The sequence below is a fragment of the Nyctibius grandis genome, chromosome 5 (assembly GCF_013368605.1).
Source record: "Nyctibius grandis isolate bNycGra1 chromosome 5, bNycGra1.pri, whole genome shotgun sequence".
Taxonomy (NCBI): domain Eukaryota; kingdom Metazoa; phylum Chordata; class Aves; order Nyctibiiformes; family Nyctibiidae; genus Nyctibius; species Nyctibius grandis.
The window spans coordinates 59,419,254-59,442,408 of record NC_090662.1 but is presented as its reverse complement, the minus strand read 5'-3'; the positions used below and the strand labels follow the sequence as shown (position 1 = coordinate 59,442,408).

The window sequence follows — 23,155 nt, the reverse complement described above, 5'->3', positions numbered from 1 at the left end:
ATCTCCCAAATGTCAGTGGTGCCTGGCAGGATTGAGTGACCCCATTCCGCTTGCTTTGACCAGCCAGAATGGACTGGAAGATTTCAGGGAAGGACATGGACCTCCTGGCTGGCAGACTGTGCTCCAGGAGGGAGAGATGCGATCGTTTCTCTTGCTCCCAGCAGCCAGAAGGCACCAGCCATCTGCAGGGTCTGTCTGCTGGCTCCAGCTTTGGGTGGGTGGAGGACACCATAATGGCCTAGGGTTAGCAGGGGACTATTCTCCCTGAATGGCTTCACCACTGATGGTTATCACTGGTTGTTTTCTTATATTCTCTCTGGGGAATGGGAGAAGCAAACCACAAGGAAAATCCCAAGAGGCTGTAACGTGGTTGTATCATAATTAAGAATTATACCAAAGCGTCTACTGTGTGATTTCTGAGCCTGATGAATTTGGGATCTAGCTCATGAAACTTCCCCAGCTAATCTGAAATTTCCAACCACCCAACCTAGCTAGGTAATTCTGTCGTTTTGGTTTCTGTTGGGTTAAATCAAATGCATTTCTTTATGGGACCAAACACCAAGCTACCCGGAGTGAGCAAAAACCTATTACTTTTTACAACTCTAAATGTCAGGCCACTGAAATGCTTCACTTCAGGCACCAAAAAAGTCCTAATGACTTCACTCAGGTCACTTCCATGCTCAGAGCCATGCATGGTTTTGCTGGGCTGTCCCCGGTCGCTGCGGCTCACAGACAAGTGTAGGAATACCTGGCTCCTATCGACTCATGCTGGTGCTGTAATGCTGAGCCTGGAAAAATGGACGGGACCAAACAGAGAAATAAAGGCACTTCTGTTCTAATTATCACACCCAGCAAAAGAGAAGACCCTGGCACGTGTAAGATGCTTCTTCCCAAGCCAGATCCTGATAAAGAAGATCAGACCTTTATCTCCCTGTCTCCCATCCATCCCTCCATGCTAAAAACTTCACTAACAGGACAGGAGGGGTTTTGCATGCCCAAGATCTTACTTAACCAGCTGTTATCAGGGTATTTGCAGGGTGCATGAACTCTCTTGCCTTACATCACTGCTCTGAGGGGAGGCTGTTGGCTTTCTGATAGAAGTCTGTGACACTTACAAAGAGAAAATCTGCATTTTGGGGATGATAAGAAAGATGCCTTACGCTGTCATCAATATTGACTTAGGAGGGAGACACAGTAAGTGCTGCATCATACACAAATATTGTCACTATCTGCATCTCAGAGAGCTGAAAAGTTAGCAGGCAGATGCAGATAGTATGCGTATCTCCACGGGGCAGCCTGCACAGCTTGGAGCTCCTCAGAGCCTCCCAAGAGCCGTTCAGAGGATCCCTTTGCTGTTGCGTTTCCAGCCGACGTGTGTACCCCTGACAGTGCACGCTTGCTTTTTTTTCCCCCCGCAACATGTATATTTGTTATAACACCTTGGGAGGGAAAAGGGTGCTGCCTTTGCAAAGTTAGATAACTGGCCCAGTTCTTTGCTGCTGGATTGGCTGGGAGAGGCCCTGTAAAACCCTGCTGGCCAGCTGCCCGGCCCAGCCCTGCGAGGCTGCAAGCTATTTCCACAATTGGCCACTTCAGAGTGCGAGAGGGGGAGGTGAAGACAACCAGGCAAACTGCATCTCCGCCAGGCTGTTTCTCTTCGTCCTTGTTTTTCCTCAGCCGGAGTTGTTTGGCAAGCCCGCTCTGGGCGCCTCCGAGCCCTTCTCGCAACGCCCAGGTGAGTGGGGTGTAGCGTTGGCGGCCAGGCACCTGGCCCTCCCTTAGCCGTGCTAACGCAGTCCCAGGACAGGACATGTCAAGCTGCAACAACCCCGGGGGCCCCGCTGCCCTGGACTTTCCAGAGGTCCTGAAGTCCCTGCTGGAGTACTCCTTACCCTGGACCAACAAGATGACAGGTAGGATTGAGGGAATGCATGCTGGGGTTTCTGTTTTGATTTCTTCTTCCTCTCCTGAAGTTGCAAGGCGAGAAGGGGCAGAAGATCTTGTTTGCTGCAAGCCCTTCAAGTATGTGTTTCTCCCAAGTGTCCAAGTCAGATGGGGAGTTCTGGTAGCGAGCGTGTTGTGCAGCTAGGAGGAAAAACAGCAGCAATAGATTGATTACAAAATCAGTCAAGAGTGCTGAGGTCTTGATCCTTTTAATCTCTCTGCTCAGCTACTTCTTGGAAGCCCTCAAAGCTTTGCACACAGAGAAGGCTTGGGCACAAATCTCCATGCTTATGTAGGAGCAACTTCCAGGATTGACATCCAGGTTGTCCCATGGTTAGTAACTGCTGAGCCTCCAGACATTGCCTCTTCCCAGATGCAGACTGACCAGGGAGCCCAGCCCATGTGGGGCAGGCTGACTCTGTGCAAACTTTGTGTTTGATGCTGCAGTTGTTTATCAGTGGAAAGCTGAGGTAGGGAACACAGCAAATGTTGTATTTCCTTTGAGCACTTATGCACTCCTAGGCTTTCCCACTCTCTGTGCAGCATCCTAGAAAACAAATGGAAAGGACCCAAGTGGTTATTTGGGCTGGGCTTCTGCTGTGCTGAACACTTCGCTCTTGCTGGACTGACCATTTCTCTATTGCTGGGCATCCTCCAAGTGTCCATCACACAACTCGGGGACTCTCTGGTTTTGGATGGGATGCCACATGCCCTTGGCAAGCTGCTTTTTGGTTGTTGTGTTTAAATGTTCGCTGCTGAGTGCTGGGGAGGTGTGTGGGAACACCTCGGCTCAACAAGCTCATGTCTAGGCATGAGTGAGTTGAACTCACAGAAACAAACATGCACAGATCTCGCTCTTCTGTAGGGAGTTGGTACTGGACACACAGATGGCTCTGCAGTCTTGAGGGGCAGCGTGATCCAGGAGGCGGGAGCGGAAAAGCCAGATGCACAATGTGGAGAGGGACCCTGATTTTGTGCTGGTGTCAATGGGAGAAAAGGCTGCTGCTACAGCAGTAAAGCTGCAGGAAAGGCAACTGCCTACACCAGCTGGAACAGAGCAAGCCCTGTGGGAAAAGGGTTAATAGGGGCAAGGGGAGCTGCCATACCCCCTAAGGGTGTCACATTGCTCCACTGCTGCCACCCGTGAGCTGGCTCTCTCCTTTGCTGAGACTTTGCCCATTAACGTGTGTGTTTACATACCACAGAGTACGAAGCTGCATGTGGGGACCAGGGCATGTTTTCCGAGCTGAGTGATACCCTAGTAGAAAGTGGACCTGGCTGGGAGCGGGCAGTAATGGCCAAGGGAGGCTCACGCTGTGCAGAGCCTTGCTGTGGCTAAGCCGAAGTTTGGCTGCCTCTCTGGGATCTCTGGTCTCCACAGCCAAGTGGATGAATTAATCCAAGGGAGGAGCACTGGCAAGATTTATCTGTTTGGCAAGAGCTGGAGCGGGGGGGTAGAGGGGAGATCAATGATTTGCAGAGGGAATAATTCAGTCTTAACTCAGTGTGGCTTATTTGGCAGCTGAGGGTGCTGTTTTGTGGCAGCTTTCTTCTTCAGCCCTAGGACCACCCTTCCTCTCAGCATGACCTCCCATAACCCTTAGAATTGTCCTTATTATGCCACTTCCCTCCCAAGGCCAGCGTTCTTGTCATGGTCCTCTTCCCACAGAGCTCAGTTCTCTCCTCCTGGGTCTCCATAACCTATACACCACTCGTCTGGATTTGCTGGGTCTCAGGCCTCTGTCTGAAATGTGTTCTGCTATTCAAACCTCCCAGCAGGGCTTGCTGTACTTGTCCCCCCCACTCTGTGCCTAGCGCTGGGCTGCTTCTTGCTTGCATCCCTGCTGCATCAGAGCTGGGCTGTTCTGCATCATCTGGCACTGACAAAGACTCCCAGCAGTAACAGCCAAGGCCACTGCATTCCTCTCCTCACATCTCATCTCATTGTCCTCCTCTCTTCCTTCTCAGCTGCAGAGCAAAAGAGAAATTGTAAAAATCCAGGTAGATCCCAGCTTAACCAAGAAGGTACAGCTGATGGTGCAGTGCCCACTTTCTGCTGGCAGTGGCTTGAGCCCCTAATCCCCAGAGGCAGTGAGGAAAAGCTCTCGGAGCAGCCTCCCTCCTAGCTGGCAAGGCAGAGCTGATGCCTAAGCAGGGTGGTGTGAGAGGGAACCCACAGGAATGCTCCTCAGGAACTCCCTCCTTCCCGCCTTTGGGCCGAGCAGCTAACACTGTAGAGGCTAAACCCCCTCCAAGTAAAATCACAACCCAGTGGTGGTGCAGAACAAACCTTAGCCTGGTGGAGCTCGGATGGAAATTGCTGGAGGAAGAACATGGTTGATCTAAAGGGAAAACCCCTGGAGTAAAGGCTGCTGAATGGGTTTAATAACCTCCATTCATACGGATGTTACCCTGCAAAGCAGTTGCCATTGAGATCTGCAGGGGGGGATGCGCGCCAAGCCTGTTCCTTGAAGGAGTGCTGTACAGTACCGAGACACAGCGTCATCCCCAGGGGCCTCCAGCATCAACAACAATGGAACAAAGCAACCATGAGAGCTGTAACGGGAACGGGAAGCCTGCGGCCTGCCCTGCTTTGGCTACGTCCCCCTCGCCCTGTTCCTAGAAGCTTCTCCTTCCCAACCTCACTAGGTTGTGTTCTCTATCTACCACCTACCACTAGCTGTTTCCCAGGCAAAAGCATCACTGCGAGCCCGCTGCCCCTCGCCGAGCTGTGTGTGCTGCCTCTGTAGTGTGTGGTCCGACATCTGTGTTTCATTGCCCCGTGTGAAGTGGCATCTCCCTTTCATGCATGTGCTTTTTTTTCTTCTGCCAGCTGAGCTTGGCAAGGCAGAGGGAGTCCGTGGAGGGCAAGCAGCAGCCCTGGAGCACGCTGGGCAGCAGAGCATGACCTGTTCTGCCTGCTTCTTGCAGCTGGATTTATCAGCCTTGATAAATTAACCCGCACTGTTCCAGCCTGTATTAACAAGGTGCTCGTTTCCCAGCTCCCTGTCGGACAGCACACGCGCAGGAATTGCATCAGAAGTCTCACCCCTGTCCCCTGCGAAGGAGAGAGCAGGTTCAGCCTCCCAGCCTACGCAAGAGAAGTAGCTGGCAGATAGGACAGCCTGCGCTCCCTGTCTGCCCAGGTTGGATGGAGACATCCCCTGGTCCTTGATGCAGTAAGGCAACGGTGGGAAGCACCTACTCCACGCGACTTCCAATAAGTTCCTTTTCCTAGGGTGTGTGGGGAGAAACTCAGACCTGGTTTTGTGTCACAAAGACCATTAGGGTTTATTAGCAAGGGTCAGGTCAAATTGTGCCTCGCAACCAAAATGACATGACTGAGGTTTGTGGAAGGGCAGCTGAACCAAGCAGATGCCTGAGTGTCCTCCTGGGAAGAAGAGGTCCCTTTTCTGCTGGCACTTAGGGGGACATCTCCGCCCTGGCACCTGTGGCTCGGTTGGGTGTGGATGGCGGCATCCCAGGGAGGTTGCACACCCTTTCCTTTCCCCGCTCGCAGCACTATGCGGTAGGTTTGCTGTGGCCAGCCCTTCTGCGGCAAGAGGCAGCAACTGCTGACGGGAGAAGCCTGTGGCTGTACTGTCTGTCACTTCTGCGAGCTTATTCATTCTGCAGAAGCTCCTCAGTATCCGCCTGTGCCCCTGGGGACGAACTTGGCAACATTTGCTCCCTTTGTGTGTTCAGAAGCTTAAACCCCAGCACAGCATCCTTGGTGCTGGAACAGGGGGAGTGGTTGGGGAAATCACAAGGACTCACTTGTGATCATGAAAACTTGGAGAGACTCCCACTCTCCAGCTGCCCAGCCACGCCAGCAGCAGCAGCGGAGTCCTCCTCACTGCTAACGTTAGGTAGGGCACTCTGCTGCGGCTGCTGCCGCCACGATGTAGGGCAGAGGGAGATTAAATCCAGGTCAGGTGGGAAAGGTGATCTCGGGACCCCAAACGAGGGTATTTAAGGGCTGGCTGGAGGGCTGGCACCGGCTGCGGTTCGGGAGCGGCGGGCTCCCCCCTCACCCCGCGGCGGCTGCCGCGGTTACGCGACCTCCGAGCCCAGGCCTGGGCCCACGGCGCTCCCGCGCTGCGCCGACGGTCGAGCCCAGCCGTGCCGGGGCCGGGGCTGAGGCAGCGGGGAGCAGCCTGCCGCTCAGAAGAGGCTCGTATGAGCCGGGCAGCCCGGGCCGCCCCCACGGCCCCATCAGCCGGTACCGGTCACCTGAGGCCACGGCGGGGCAGGGCCTCCCGCGCAGGCGCGGAGGCGGCGCGAGCCCCCGCCCCAGGAGGCGAGTGGCGGGCGCGCGCCCCGCGGCAGGCGCTGCTGCTGCTCTACCGCCCACGCGCGCACATCCCGCCCCCTCCCCCCCCGCCGCCCCGCGCCGCTCTCAGGAGCAGCTGGCGGTGACGCAGCGCCCAGAGGGGGCGGGGGGCGGGGCACGGCATGCTAATGAGCCGCTTGGAGCCTGCCCCTGCACGTGCCCTGGCGGGCGGGGGTCGCGTGCCCGCGCCGGCCGCGGAGGGGCGGGGAGGGCGGGGCCTGCCCGCTCGGGGACTCCCCCCGAGCGGCACGGGCCAATCCGCGGGGCGGAGAGGGCGGGGCGAGGCGCGACCGCTTGTGTGGGCGGGGCCCCGGCGCTCATGAATACTGAAACACGCGCTAGGCGTCAGCCAGCTGCGCATGCGCCGTTGGCCTCTCGCGCGCCGAGCGCTCCGTGCTTGTCGTTACCGACGGTTCGTGGGGAGCTGTCGCAGCCCCGCGCCGGGCGCTGGCGACCGTTGACGACCGTTGACAGCCCGCCCGCCACCTCGCGGGGAGTATGCCCGGCCGCGCCGCGCACCAGGAGGCGGCGGCGGCAGGAGGACCGGAGCCCACTGCAGCCGGGGGCAGCGCGGGGGCCGCCGCGCAGCGGGAGCAGCGGAGCCTGGCGGGCGCCTTCCCGCTGGTGCTGAAGAAGCTGATGGAGAACCCGCCGCGGGAGGCGCGCCTGGGTGAGCGCGGGAGCGCGCGCGGGGTCGGCGGGAGCGCGCGACACCCTCCAGCTTCAACACCCCCCCCTCACCCCCCCGTCGTCTTCCCGCCCCGTGGCTCGGAGGGCGGGACCCGCCGGGTCACGGCGGGACTGGCTGCGGGGGGAGCGCCCGCGGGAGAGGCCGCACGCCCGGGCTTGGCGTCCTCCCCGCCGGTACGCCCCGCGCCCATTCCTCCGGCCGTGCCAAGTGCCGGCAGCGCGGGATCGCGGCCCGCCGGGCTCGGCAGGAAGGGTTCGGCCTCACGGGGCGGCCTGAGAGGCGCAGGGCAGCGGGAGCCGCCCCGCGGTCTGGGTCTCGCCGGCGAGCCGGTAGGACTGGAAGATTCAACTGCAGCATCGTCCTTTCGGGTGTATTTAGGTGTCCGCGCTGGGCAAAATAAAATGCTTCAGGTACGAGGGATAGGTAGATGTCGGGACGTGACACGCCGGTTTTATTCCCTCAGCTGTCTGAAGCCTCCCCCACCTTTAGGCGCATAGTTGGGAGCAGCGATGGGAAGGTTTCGGGTCTTGCTTGACCTTAATTGCTGAAAAGTTGTGTGATGACACGCATAAACAGCAAATCGCTTCAGATTAGGTTTGGTGATAATCCGTGAGGGTGTAACTGACCGCCTGCGCATGCAATCCTGCCTAGGCTGGGGCTGCCTCTCTCCCACTGGTTATGCAGACAGCAGCTGTGTAAATAACAGTGCTGGTGCTTACAGTCTTCATTGCTGATGGCACACTTTTTTTTTTTTTAACTTTTTTTTTTCACCTGGCAGTATTTTTGCTTTTCTGAGTATCATTTTGATTTTGAGGAAGGCTCAGGTTTATCTGCACCGCTCTAGTGCCCAGTGTACTGGTGTATAATAAAACACGTCCTTACATTTAGGTTTTTTGAGGTTGAGAATAATTTTTGGAACATCAGACAATCTCCAGGGTAGACCACAGTGCAAGCAAGGTTGACAAGATTGTTCCCAGTGAGGATCCTAGTTAAGATCCATTTACTTTGTATATCTAACATTGTGCAATACTGTGTAAATGTATCCATCTTGTGATTCTGGCAAACATTTTTTCTCCTTTCTGTTAAAAAAAAAAAAAAGGTCAGCCTCGGATAAAGGTTTTGGTTACGTTGCTATGGTGCAGGATGCTGCAGTAAGTAGAATCTTGAATCTACAACATTATGGGATTTCTTAAGATATTTATTCACCTAACCCTTTTTAAAGGTGATAGTGCCAGCAGGAGCAATTTAAGTTCGTGTGTGGAAGCTATGATGGTAGCTGACTGGGATGTGGCGAATTTGTCTTTAGGGTGGTTTTCTTGTGCAGAATCATGTGATCTGGCTTATGGAGATATGAAATTTTAAAATGAATAAGATTTTGGGGTGCTGCATTTTTCTGAAATTAGGAACGTTTGATACTTTTCCTCTTCCTAGATGACCCCATTCCAGCTTGAGAAGGTGTTCAGCTTGATTCTGTAAAGCTTGCTAGTGAGTCCATTGCATCTTGATTACCCCTCTCCATTCATGCTGTGATGAAGTTCAGATTGTTCTCATTCCTAAAATTTCTCCATGGATTTCCTTAGTCCACCTTGTACTGTTTCACTTCACACTTCGTAGAACTTGTTGCTTTCTGTTTATTTTGATTTCTGGTTCTTTTCTGGTTTGCATAGTTGCAAGACAAAAGAAGGAATGTCTTCTGTGTTAGCAGGTGGCTACTCTTAATTTTACAAAAGACTTGTCAGTAGAATTGTGACTCAACTGACTTCAGAGGATCCTTGTTGTATTTTCTGGTCCTTTACAGTATAGGGACACTGCCAAAATATTAAATAATTACTAATTTGATTAATACAGTGATGTGTTTTCAGTAAGCTTTCTGAGAAAAGACCCTATGCCTTTTGTCTGAAATGCCTGTTGACAAAAATACAATTTTCTGTCTTACTCTGTGAGAAACGATATCAACTAGCTGCAGTGTTCATTTATAGTCTCCACAAGCTACCTATGGGTTTCCAACTGCTGTAGGTAATTTGACTACCCAGTAAGCAAAGCAGGCTTTCTAATCCTTCTGAGCAACAGAGGACATCCAGTTCCAACTGAATGCCATCATCTTGAATGCCCTGCCATATACCAAGTATATCTGACCAGTCTTGCTGTAAGTTGTTGTCATGTACATTACAGGCATTAAATAAATCAAAATAATAATCTTTTATAAAAAGTCCTGTGGGGTAAGGGAAGAGAATTAATATTATGGAGCAGGATTGTAGGTCTCTCCTATTAATAATGAGCTGCTGCATGCTCTCCAAAGGATGCCTTAATCACTGGTTGTGTGCTACCGTGGCAGGAGGAATGCCTCAACAAACATCACAGTAATGGGCATCAGGAATATGGAACCCTATAACCTGTGTTGTTCCATTGTCACAAGTGGGACTAAAGATTCATGGAGCAATCAGCCTTAGTCTATATAGTGTTTTCGGTATAACTTGACAATATTTTTTGATGAACGAGGGGAACTTTGTTAAATAAGTGTTTGTTCTGTTTGTGGCTGGGATAGCACTTGACAGTTGTGGCCAAAATGTCTTTTGGTGTGGGTTTGGTTTGTTTGTTGTGGTTTTTTTGAAGAAAAACCAGGATGTGGAATAAAGCTCTTTCCAGGCTGCTGCTTTTGGCTAAAACAGCAGTATTTCCAACAGTTTGAGAACTGGAATGCTCTGCCTAAATTACTTAGCATAAACTAGTGACCTCTCTGTTAACAGCAGATGTACAGCCTAGTTAATAGGTCACAGTAGCAGAACGAGGGGGCTAAATCGGACATGAGCTATCAGCTGCAGAAGTACAGTCCAGATTTATCAGGGTGACCTTGAATCACTGCACATGGAGCCTCTTAGGATACTGCAGCTCTGCTGTCAGGTAATACCTGTTTACCCTATAAATATCTTCAGAGAATGAATGTTTCAGGTCCCTGTGCTGGGGCAGGCGGAAACTTCCTCATCAAGATGCAAGAAGTTAATTAGCGTTTCATTAGATACTGTGCAGCCAGCAGGATGTTGTGCAGCAGAAATAAAGATTAAATGAATTGAAAGAAAGCCAATGGGAAAATGTCAATGCAAAAATGATCATACAACAGTTTTATCTTTTTACATGTCAAGTTTGAAATGTATGGACACCCAATATGCATGTTAACTTCTGTTATTTTAATGTTTCAGATATTGCTGTTAGAAGTGAGAGGAGAGAGAGAAACAGCATAGCTAAACAAAAACAGCACTGGGGACCCAGTGCTTGTTCAGTTGTCAACATGTAGCAAAAGGAAAAAAATTAAGATGGTTGTCTCATGTGAAGAAAGGATCTAATCTGGTGTGAGCCAGGGATGATATCAAGAGGAAGTTGGAGGGACCACAGTCTTTTCAGGTTATGAAGTACAGCAGGATGATGGTGCACATATAAAAGGCATTAAAAGATCTGAGAAGAGCCACATATGCCAGAAGTATAGTCTTCTTGGCATCTACCTTCTGAAGAATATTTTTAAGCCTTATATTTAATCTACTAATCACTTAAGGTTTCTTTTCTACTCTGTTGGAGGTGTTGTATTAGATGTTGCAGAACAAAAGCGCTGCTGGCTTGTGTTAAACCTGGTATAACTTATAATGGAATACTACTGTTTTCAAGGGTAAAGAATGATTTCTTTTTTTTTAGCTGTCATTTTGACTCAACATTCACAAGGTTTTTTTATCGCGTTGATTTAAAAATAAAATGATTTACAAAGAATTCATTATTGTCACTTGCATTTGTTTTGGTGATGTCTTTACTAGGATATCATCCACAACCCCCAATGTGAATCTGCGTTTGGTTGTGCTGGGCACTGTGCAAACCTTGGGGAAATACACAATCCCCGATTCACAAGTTGGATGTAAAATGGCGGTTCCAATTTGGTGGGGTGTGCTTCAGTAGTAAGTGAAATCATCCTTATATGTGAAGTAGAATAGATGCTGTTTCTTTACTAGCTTCAAGTAGGAGCTGTTTAGAAACATTAAGGTTATTTGGATCACGACTGTTAACCTGCATATTGGCTTTGCCTGAGCAAAGGGTAGGAAAGTTGCAAAACTCCCTGCAAAAAAGGAGTTTATAGCAGGGATAGGGGTTGGGAGATGGCAGTTCAGAGGCAGCAGTGTGAAGCAGCAAGGGGGAAGGCCAAAAGCTGCAAGATTATGTTAACAAAGCTCAGGTCCAGGAGCCACTGGTCTGAATTTAACATGTTCTTTAGGTACTTGCTCTTAGTCCCAAGTCAGTGGCTGGTGAATATTTTCTCAGCTGTTTAGTTTAAAATCAGTATCTTCTTTTGTATAATGTGTTCAGAGTATGGTAGGTTAAAATGATAATTTGCTTTGTATGGCAGCACTGTTCTTTAAGCCATAAAAAGCTCGTTCAATCTCAGTTCCACACCAGCTAAGGCAACAGCGGAAGGAATGCCAGTTCTATCAGAATAGGTTTTATATAAATAGGCTTTTCTGATTTAGAGCAGAGTTTCACCCCCACTCCCACCCCCGATAAAGCAAAATACTCCTTTAGCATATTGTAGCCAATCTAGAAAAACCCTAATGCCAAAGACTTGTGCGTTTTGTCGGGCGAACCTGTGTGAATACTGGAGATCCAGACTGGTCCAGTGTATGTCTCTGGAGTCCTTGTTCCATTGAACTGAATATTGGTCAACTTCCGTGGTAAGACCCAATTTGCAGTTGGTTAGGGTACAGCTGGCGACGGTTCCTTTTGATGGCAGTGCTAGCGCTGCTTCTGCAATGCCTCCTTCAGTGCTGGTAGAACTGCATGGCTACATGGAGAACTGGATCAGGAAAATGGCTTGGGTTTTCTTTTTTTTGCTTTTCTGCCAGCTTATTTTTATCTCTTAAATTATGTAATTATTCCATAACTTGAGTTTTCTGCTTGGATTCTGTCCCAGACAATTGTTAAGATTCAGTAGCTATGGGGAACATGGAAACAGCCATTTTTCTGTAATATGTGCACTGTAGCATAGTAAATGGAGAAAATTTCATCAGTCTTTTGTGGCTTGGGGGTGGGGTGTGGGAGTATGCTTTATTAGGCGTCTCCCCAAAGAGTCACAATTCTGTGCAGGTACTCTGAGCTATCTATAGTGAACAGCATTTGGAGCTATGGCTTTGTGTGGTCATGCTGAGTCATTTCAGAAAGAAATGCTTCTAAAATACTGAGCAATAGATATCTAGGTCTCTGGTGTCCTGTGGACCTTTTGACTAATTTTCAAATGTAATGAAAAGCCATATTCATTTCTTGTTTGTATCTAGATTATTCTTCTGCACCTTCTTTTTTTTGTGCATGGAATAAACGACTGCTTCCTCGGAGTTTTCTTAATGGCTTCCCATGTAACGCTACTTATGGACACTTGCTTTCGCTGTCCTCCAAGATGAGCCTGTGAAAAACAGGCTACTTTGCAGTGACTCATTAATAAGGTAGATGCAGTATTATATCACATTTTGGTAAGTTATCACAGCAAAGATGCAGGCCTTCAAGGCTACTCAAATGTCTGTGGTCCAGCTGTCACAGGGAGTCAGAGCATTCCATACTGAGTTCCATATGAATGTTGCCATTCAACATCTGATTTTTCAGATCATGTCATGAGGCAGAACTATAGCTTACGGAATTTCCTTTCGTGGGGGTTTTGTTAGGCTCTTAAACCTTGAGTCTCTCCTGTGTTGCAGCTTGTACAGTGACCTACTTGTATCTTTCAGATAAAGAGAAGGAGAAGATAAAGCTTGAGGAAGATGAGGCAGCAGCTGCCAGCACTATGGCAGTCTCAGCTTCCCTTATGCCGCCCATTTGGGACAAAACTATTCCTTACGATGGCGAATCTTTCCACCTGGAGTACATGGATCTGGATGAGTTCCTGCTGGAGAATGGAATTCCTTCCAGCCCTACTCACCTGGATTTGAACCAGAATCCACTGTTACCTGTGTCTGAGCTGGAAGGAAAGGAGTCTGCCAGTGCTTCCACTGGTTCTCCTGCATCATCTTCTTCCACTGCAGTTTACCAGCAATCTGAAGCAGCCTCCAGCACAGGTAGATGGAATAATATGGGACTCTGAGGGACTTTTGTTGTTCTCCTATTAAAAGGTGCCTCTTTAGATCAAAGAGGAGACATGCTAACCTGTCAGTGTTAACTGTGGCAGGTTAAGTAGCACAAACGTGCTCGATGCAAAGCCTTAGTCTATGTGTCAATTCATGAAGATGCTGCCTGTCCTCTTCTTCCCCTCTCCCCTCCTGGAAAAAATGAGTGTCTCTCAGTGTGCAGTCTGTTTCTCTTGAAATTAGAAGAGCTGAAACACCAACACAAAGTATTTGCTTTCTTGGTACTGCTAATCTAGTGAGAAGCTGGACATGTTGAGAAAATAGTTTCTCGGGTTATTTTACAACAGATTTGATTGTTTTTGACAAGTAATTTGTGCTAACTTGGTGGCTTGGTCTGTTTGGGTGAACTTATGCTAACTTAATGTACCTCAAATAACAATGCTTAATAGCAAAACAATGAAGCAATCTTTTCATGCTAGACTGTGAAATGTGAGAACAGGCACTTGGAAAAGGTGTATTAATGATGCAGTTTGATGTTCTGTGGTGCTTTGAAGTGGGAATGGAGGAGCAAAGAAACAAAACTGTACTTAAATGGTACTAGGAAACTTCTGCTGTTCATTTGTAGTATGGACATCTTCTCTATTAAAGAATTTAGCAGCTCAGTTTGCCTTAGATTTGGAGTTACAACATGATAGCCACTAAGCTTTCACAGTACTATTTTGTGAACAAGCTTTACAGAAAGCATTTTGCTCAGCACCTCTTCTGTGAATCTGAGAAAGGCAAAATGTGGAACTCCTTCAATCAGACATAGGGTGTGGCTTTTTTCTAGGTGGTATATGAAAAACTTATTCATTGACCGCTACTTCAAATTGCACTGACATTTGCAATTCATGTGTATGAAGTTTGTAAACAGTAGATAAATATGACTAAGTTCATATGAACACTATCAGTGTCAGGCAGTCTGTTGGGACACTTGTTTCCAAGTGGCGAAGAAGTAGAATGCTGATGCATTTGTAACAAACCCACCTTTATTTAGTCCTTTGTTTGGAAATACAATTGTCTGAACTTTGAAGGACTCAGGGACTGGGTCTTTGGGCGGGCTTGTTTCTGTAAGCCTTTCTGTGGCACAAAACTCAGGCTGATACAAGTTTCTCGCTTCTTACTACTGTGGAAGGTGCTTCTTAAGTGTGCAAAGCATGTAGGTTTTGCCAAGGAAGTATTGACTCATCTCGCATCTATCTACTGATGTCTGCTAGTCTGGCATATGTTCCCAGAGTTTATATTACAAACTGGACTGTGTAGCTTCTCTCTGTACCAGCAGCTGTACGGCACCAAGCACACCTTAGGGAAATACCAAATACTACTATTAAATACTGCCCACAGGAGGGCAATAAACGGAGATACCCAAGTTGGCTTCTTAAGTTAATTCTCTTCATCCTGCTGAATGTATTGTAACTTTTCCTGTTGTTGCCAGAGTCCCCACCACAAAATGAGAGAAATACTCCCAGCCCTATTGATCCTGACTGCGTAGAAGTTGAGGTGAATTTTAACCCTGACCCTGCTGATTTAGTGCTGTCCAGCGTGCCTGGTGGTGAGCTCTTCAATCCTCGCAAGCACAAGTTCACTGAAGAGGACCTGAAACCACAACCAATGATTAAAAAAGCCAAGAAGGTTTTTGTCCCAGATGAGCAAAAGGTAACAGATTTATTGCTGCAAACTTCTCTAGGCCTTGGTCAAAGTTTCTGACTCTTTCTCCAAACATTTTGACATATAAAGCTAATGCACTATGCCGACGTGATTGGACAGAAGTGCCGCCAAGAATAGAACAGTCAACTGCTGTTCTTGCTTTTTTGCTGATTTGGTGTCATGAGATAATTACTGGGCAGGAGCAACTTATCATGCTATACACAGAAATTAGAAGTAGAAGAACTATCAAGTCAAATCCTCATCAGCTGCACTTTTGAAGGCCATTGTACGTATTTGCCCAGCATTATGTCTGATCCAGCTTTAAGCAGCCCAGACAACAGAACAGGTTGTTTTCTGTGGAAGTTCATTCCCAAATTGAAACTAAGTACAGGGAGTGTTTCAGTTGGACAGCCTCTTAGTAGACAAGTCTCATAATCTCCCTAGTTCTAGCAGTGCACTTGGTTTATCCTAAAACAACACTCATGTAAGGATGAAATCTTACAGTACTGTGTTGCCTGCATTTTGGTGTTGGAGCCCTGCAAACCAGTGAAGGAGATTCACACTGATTGCTATACTGAAGAATGTCGTTATGCAGAAAAGAGGTGTCTATTTGATATAGTTGTCAGGTTGCCATCTTTCTTTTTTCCCCTTTTTTGCTGCAGGATGAAAAATATTGGACAAGGCGAAAGAAGAACAATGTGGCAGCAAAGCGCTCCCGTGATGCTCGGCGATTGAAGGAGAATCAGATCACAATTCGGGCAGCCTTTCTTGAGAAAGAGAATACGGCCCTGAGGACGGAGGTTGCAGAGCTGCGCAAGGAAGTGGGACGATGCAAGAACATTGTTTCTAAATACGAGACCAGATACGGACCCTTGTAAGCACACCCCTTTTCCTTGTTAGGGCTCCTTGTTTTAGCCTCTTAGACTTCTCTGCCTTCTGTAGAGGCTCCCAGAAACAAAGTTTGTGGAGGCTTTGCCATTTTGCATCTACACAAAAAAAACCCACCACCGAACCATGTTTCAGCTGGCACAACTTGTTCAGACCCTTTCCTGATCGTTGTGTTGCCCAAAACCTTAGTGTCCATAGTTACAACTTTGTTTTTAACACTGATAGAGCATTTTCTGATGTCATACAATAGAACAGATTTACCTGTCTGGAGGAATAGATGTGGATCCCTCCTGACTGGACAGGGCTCTTGCTATCTGTTCTAATCTCCATTTTAAGTGGAGAAAGAGCCTAGGAGACTCTCCTTGCTTTTTTTTTTTTTTTTTTTCTTTTTAAACTCCTGCTCTTTTCTCCCTCTCCCCCACCCCTCCCGGTCAGATTTTAAAACTTAATTTTAAGATAAAAGTAGATGTTGCTGGGCAGCATCATGAAATTATTTCCTCTCCCATTCAGAGGCACTAGAAAGTACCTGTTGTATAGAACTCTTTTCCTGTTGAAGAGGAATAGAGGAACCTTTAGGACAGGAAGACAGGAAAATATTCAATCTCTTGTAAAAACTTAGATATCTCGAGGTTAATGCACAAGTGTTATACAGACCAGAGTCAGTGCAGTGTTGATTAAAATACTGCTCAAACATCTTGGTAGGTTCTAATCCTGGATAACTTCCAGAAACCAAGGAGAGAGAACAGTAGGGGATCTCTCACTTTACAGATAAGGACAAATAATTTGCTGTGGGTTTTAGGCTGTAATTCTACCACCATCCCTCCTTTTTTTCCTTAGAGGGACTTTCCTCTTGAACTGCTGATAAAGCAGCATGTTACACTTAATTGAGAAGTAAGGGAGACATAGAAAAAGAGGTCTGGCTCGTTAGGCTGAACCTTGAGTCTCATCTGTTAAGGAATTGCCAGTACCTTATGCTTTGGAAGAAGGGGAGGTGGGTTTAAGAAGCAAACAAGCCACTGTTACTTTACTGCACCTTACCTGTTGTAGAAGAGCTTGAGAAAGAGTTTTGGCCCTTTGCCGCATGAACACCCTATGGAACAAACTACACTCACTCTCAACACGAATAGTTTACCTCACTATCTCCTGTGTAGCAGCATATCTGGTCTCTCTATGCCTGCTGGTTCTCTCTCCAGCATGTTTCCTGTTACAAAATTAGCACACAAGACTTGCCCTCTTGGAAGTAATCCATTCTCAGCACCAAGTGCTGCTTCAACAGTATGTGGTGTTAAAGGAAAAAATATGTTGTGTGTGATGCTGGGACCTTCTACATGACCTACAACTGCAAGAACCAGAAGCTTTGACAGAAGTATATGTCTAGAAGTCCTCTTAAGATAGTGGCTGTGTCAGAGCTCTTAGGCTACACTTCCTGGGCTAATATTTCTATTAGGGAGTAAATGTGGGATAGAAGATGTTTAGGTTAGTTTCCAGTTCCCCTATTGAAATCTGAAAAGTATATTAATAAAGCATTGGGGTTTCTTTTCTATACTAAAGACTTGTTGCCTAGCTTGTCTTTTAAACATAATGTGGAAATTGGTATGAGTTTAGACCAATTGTGTGTTGACTTCTTAAGGCAGTGGAGAAACAGGCTAATCCAGATGCTTAAAGTAAATGTATGCTTTGAACTATCTCCCCCTCTGTTATGCTCTTAATTTGACTAGAGTGGCTCTTGGTGCAGCATTGGTCTAATTTCTTTCAAACATACTAAAATTGTCACCCTTTCAGCAGGGGTTTTTCTTTCACAGGGTGGTGTGTGGTGGTGATGGTGGGAAGTATGTTATAAATAAATTGTCACACTTAACACTTTGCTTTGTTTAAAGTGACTTATCTGATTCCGAATGATGCAACTTTAAAGACTTTTAAAAACAAAGAAACTAAAAAGCACACATGAATCGCCAGTCTTCAGAGTGAGCAGTGAAATCTGTGAGGTGTCCCAACACAAACAACTGACGATGACCCTGCCTGCCTGCTTGCCTGCAAGTACCCCATCTGAACTACCCAGGGCTGGGCATGATGAAAAGTGCAAAGTCTCCTTAATTCTGTATATGGCTTTCTTATCTGTCTTTCTCACTGTAACTATGAACTACAATAAGCTTACTTATTGGGGTTTTGTCAAGACACTCAAAGTTCATGTCTCAAAGTCTGCTGACAGCCTGTGTGAATAGTGACTCTTTGTTTTGGCAGTTGAGTGGAAGAAAATAGGGAGTTTTAAATGAAAGTGTCTGTATATATTAAGAACTGCTATATTTTAAGATTCTTTTCCTTGCAGTAGAATGAATTTTATTTAATACTGCAGCTCACTTCTGGTACAGTGTAGCATCTTGTGGAGTACTGTGAGTGCAGAATTAAAGACATTAGGAAAACATCAGTCTGTGATGCGTGAGACTTCCAGTGCAGAACAGTACAGTGGATGTAGTGAAACAATCCAGAAAGCACCACAGTGTGCCATACAAAGAGTAGTAATAAACCTCTATCAAATGACCCATGTAATAGTAAAACACTTCGGTTGTTTTCCTGCTACACTGCTGTAACCTGCCTTTTCCTTTGTTTCTTTTAAGAGGCTTCCTTTCTTTTATGGTATTTTGCTGAAACAAGATCTATTCTTCTGTTAATGATTTAGCAATCATGGACAAGGTGCTAGTCTGAGCTGCTGATCCCCATGTCTTGGCAGTCTGAAACTACCAAATGAGTATTAACTCCAGCAAAAGAATGGCTATTAGCTGCCATATTACAATTTTCTGTCTCTTGACTACATAAGAACTGCAGTGGTGAAACAGTACTTTGTTCATCTGTTCTATAAAACAGAAACAGCCAATGATTTCCCACAGTTACAATGGGCAGCTTAAGTGTCAAGACCCTGTGCTGGTGTGGGAGAGTAGATGAAAGCTTGGACAGATTGCGGGGATGTTTATTGTGTGTAGAAGATGGAGGAAGTAGGTGGAAGTTCCTTTGTAAGAGTTTCATCGGCATAACAAGAATCTGCTCTTAAGCTTAAGGAAGCTTAAGAGCTAAATCTGTGGGAAGAAAGAGTACTTAATTTCTGGGAAAGTAGTACGGGGCCATCCTTGTAGCCAAAATGGAGCTTGTAAGACAGGAGTGTATTCATGCCTGGAGACTGATAAACAGCATAGACCTCAAGAAAAATAATCTTGAAAGCTTTCAGAAGCACAAGTGCTGAAATTATGAGGCACGACTAGTTACCAGCAAAAGCTCAACACTATAATGTTGAACAAGTATTTTGACATTGCATTTACCTAAGATATTCCACCCCTAATTTCAGAGCAGAAAGACAAAGAGAAAAAGGTGCAAAGTGCAGCTGATGTTGTCAATTTCATTTAAAAAAATAATAGAAATCTCAAAACCCAGAATTCATAACCAGTTTTTTGAAGGCATAACCTCTGTAAAAAGCATATACATTAAATGCAGATATTGACCTATTATTTTTAATGGACCATGTTCTGAAGTCAAGAAAGAGCTTTTAACTTTTTTGCTGGTTACAAAAACGTACTTATGAGTGTACTATTATAATTTGGGATTCTAAAGCTCTGAGATATTCTTGGGGTATTCTCTTCAAATAGATGAATAGTTTAGCTCCATGTTGCTGAAATGTCAGCATATATCTGTGTCTGTATCAGGTATTGCTGTTTTGGACTGATATTTTTTGTATGTACTGTTTTTTGTTGTTGTTTTGTTTTTTGGTGATAAAGGCCAAACCATGGATTTAAAACAAACAAAACAAAAAAAACCAACCCTGACAGCATGTAAATGTAGCAACTCTCTTTGCATTTATCATGTCTAAATTTTCAGTTAACTTTGAATGGCTGTTCTTGAAAGTCATGCTTCCTGTTGAAATCACAAAGCTAAAGGGTGTTGTAACCAGGCAAGGAGTTGCTAGTCCTTCATTTAGGTCTTGCTGTCTTAGTGCTTTAGGAATATCTTTTAAATACTTACATATTGTATACAAGATTTGGTTTTACAGTATGTTGTGCTATTTTAACAGCAAAATATTCAGTCAGTGCGAGTAGTAGGTGCAATTCTATTAGCTTTTTCTGTTGCATTAAAAGCTTACACAATGGAAACTTAACAGTGAGTGTTCATTAGATCTTTCTTTCAGAGAAGACTGTTAGCAAACTCTTGTGCTTCCCTGTAGGACAGTGCAAATTTGCACATTCTGTGATTCATGTGTCTATGATTTGCAAAACTGGAAAATCGCACTTCAGGGTGAGTGTGGCTTAACTTTTGTAGTTGGAGAAGAATGTTTGGGGTTTTTTTTGTTTTGTTTTTGGTTTTTTTTTTGGTTTTTTTTTTGTTAAGAAGCAACATCTTCAAAGATAGATGAGAAAGTAATAACTATTTAAAGAAGTGTATGTATTGCCAGACAAAAAATTACGCCAGACAAAAAATTACGTGCAATGCTGAATTCCTTTCTCAGTTTTTGCGGTCTCAGGAAGTTAAGCTTACTGCTTCAGAGCTCTCTGCTCTTCTCAGAATGATTAACTATATAATCTCATTTTTTTGACTAGGATGACAATCCTATCCATAAGTGATAACTTGGGTACATTTTCATAATGGTCATAAGACCGATGTTCTTTTAGCTCAATCTGAACATTAAAAGATGCTGAATTGACACTTGTTAGGGTCTAAAGTTCTCTAACCTTGGAACATGCTCTGTAGAGGCCATAAGTGTGCCTGATGCCAGTGTACCCCATTCCAGCCATAAAGGGACCATCTCCAAGGAGAGAGAATAAAGGGAGTGCACCTTTCAGCAGCACGGCAGGGATTGCCAGTAAAGGGAGCAGTTTTTGACACAGCTGTACATTCATTCGGAAGTGGATTGAAACCAAACAGCCATTTCACAGTACTAACATTGAAAACACAAACTGTTGATGAGATTTGTGGGCAATGAGTGTTGTCTTATTCTGCAGAAGAAACAGCCTATGAATAAATAATGCGCAACATTTAATACAGTATTCATACATGGTCTTCTAATCTACACATAGTTATATCTCCTTATAATAATGCGGGTTTGTATTTAAAAATTCCCTAGAAGCTTAGTCTTTCACCTGTTGCCAAGATCTGCTCCCACTGAAGCCAGTAACAAAGATCTCATTAACTCCCACAGGAAAAAGTCTTTATTCTCACATGGTTATCATAAAGTTTTAGCAAGCACTGGAGTCATGGGTGTCTTTGCTTTACTCTGGAGCATTCTGTGCTGGGATCAGGTGGATGTATCTCAGATTGCAGGTGTGATGTTGGTAAACTGGTCCTATCACTTCTTCATTTACACAGTTAGTGATAGTTTTGATATTCAGATAATCTGAATTCTGCTTTTTTTTTTTGCCCTGCATGGACAGGGTGACAAAGTAGTGTACTATAAACTTGTGATGGGAGAAGAATGTTCTTTTTTTAAAAAAAAAAAAAGTTAATGTGGCTTTTTGTAGTTCTTCTAGTAACATTTTATGTCTTTTCTAACAATTCTCCATTTCCCTGCTGTGCTGTTTGAAAGCCCAAGGTGTTCTAGCTGTAGAAATCAGTGTTATCTGCAGGACTGCTACTAGTTGTACCAAATTCATTTCAAGCTGGGAGGTGCAATGGAAGGCCAGCAGCTTTGGGAATACTGTAATAAAACCACTTGTGTGGAAAAATATTTTTGTGTAGACAGTAGAAATAATGGACTCACACAGAAGAGAATTTTGCTGCTTCAGCCTTGTAAGCCTCCCCAGCATAACAGGGCTTTGTTCCTTGTGATGCCTTCATTTTTAGTGAGAGTGGAGGTATCTCAGACCCTTGTGAAATCCAGATAGGCTTTTGTTCACCTTACAGTTTTAGCTGTTAAGCACAAGATGAGAAATGCAAATTTGTCTTAATGCATAAATCACGTATTTTTGGCAACCTCCATCTAAATCCATAAACAGCAAAATCATTTGTTAATGCTAGTGTTTTGCCTTTGCAGCACTGCAAGACGCTGGCTGGCTTTCTAGATGTTCAGACAATTACTCTGATCTGTATATCTGCCACTGTAGCATGGTCAAGATAGATAAACTCACAGTGAAAGACTGGGGAAAAGGTAGAAAGAATAGGCTTAACTGAACTTCTGTGGAGATGCTAACATAATGCTAATTGAGAAATTACAATTATTTAATTCATGATAATGCAGATTTGTCATACAGAATGTAACTTGTTAGTTTCGTAGTAGGCTTTCCCCTAGTGAGTCACTTTTGGAATGCAAACTTCTTAAAGTTCAAGCAGCTACAGGGGAAAAGGAATCCTTTGAGGAAGATACATGTATAGATAGAGATACTTGGCAAGGAGAGTAAAGAATGGCAGCAGGAAGAGAACAGTAATGCCAGAGTCTGACCTGAGTGAGGTTTCTAAAACTGAAGCCTCACTGTTTACAATTTTAGGCCAATTTGGATCCCCTCAGTTTAGTATCATACAGGAGATATGTACTTGTTTAGGTTTTGGGAATCTCCTTTTTCTTGACCTCATTTCCACAGTCAAGAAGAAAATAAAGGAATATACAGAGAGGGAGGAGAGTTACTGCAGAAAGGCAGAAAAAATAGCTGTTGCTTTAACGAAGTGCGCTGTTGCACTGGGAGTTGACATGCCGATGTGAACTGATAGTGCTATGTCGTGAAGAAATTACTATCTGAGGCCCCAATATTTTAAGGCCTCAATTCTGCTGTCATTTCTGCATGGGATGAGCCCTGTATGTGTAGGGAACCGTGTGGACTTAACAGGATCTGTTCTTAAATGTGAAGCTCTGCCCAGGCAGTCAGCTGCAGAATTGTGTCCTTAACACACGATCAGTTGTAGTTATAAGGCTGTTGATATTAAGTGTAATTTGGGTGCCTGTTACGTAGCCAAAACCCTTGTTACTTCATTTTCTCAACTAAGGCAGGAGCAGAAGCCCTTTGCTGTACAACATCTGTAAAAAAAAAAAAAAAAAAAAAAAAAAAAAAAAAAAAAAAATGTACTTCACATACATCTAGTAAATTAAAGCATGTGATTTTGGTCTGTGGGTCTCAACAAACTTTGCTCGTGTACCTGCCTGAATGTTTTCTTAGATTTGCAGCTATGTCGCAGTGAGAAGGTATAGTGGGATTTGTTTTCCCGAGGGGGCACAATAGCAGCTCTCATCTGTCACGCTGCAGGTGACCGCTTGCTACTGGCCAGGATCATGGATGGATGCATCCTCTGCACTTTCATGTGAAGTTGTCTGAAATATGGTGATTAACATGATTATTGGAATACTGTATTTTGTATAACTTAGAACATGTAAATACACTTTTAAAACTAATCTGTTCTATGAAGTAATAAGTGCTTCCATTGTAATATCTGAATATTGTTAATGCTTCATGTAGCTTGATTTGGGATCATTTTTTTCCTAGAGAACTACAGAAAACAAATCAAAGATTGATGTTGTGGAATTCTAGTCTAGTTGTGATGCTTTCTAACAACAAAAAATAT

The 23,155-nt window shown here is 45.4% G+C and overlaps 1 protein-coding gene across 3 annotated transcripts; it reads left to right on the top strand.

The window, feature by feature from the left end:
• The first annotated feature begins 1,681 nt into the window (after positions 1-1,681).
• Positions 1,682-22,668, top strand: TEF (TEF transcription factor, PAR bZIP family member). Of its 3 annotated transcripts, none has more exons than XM_068400868.1 (5): positions 1,682-1,913; positions 12,719-13,045; positions 14,529-14,749; positions 15,403-15,614; positions 17,506-22,668. In XM_068400868.1, exons 1-5 carry the CDS (start codon positions 1,811-1,813, stop codon positions 17,525-17,527), a joined length of 885 nt encoding a protein of 294 aa, XP_068256969.1. In that variant the 5' UTR covers positions 1,682-1,810; the 3' UTR covers positions 17,528-22,668. The 3 variants fall into 3 exon arrangements, with proteins under 3 accessions (XP_068256969.1, XP_068256967.1, XP_068256968.1); XM_068400866.1 differs by lacking the exon at positions 1,682-1,913 and adding an exon at positions 6,659-6,947; XM_068400867.1 differs by lacking the exon at positions 1,682-1,913 and adding an exon at positions 9,039-9,114.
• Positions 22,669-23,155: the final 487 nt, after the last annotated feature.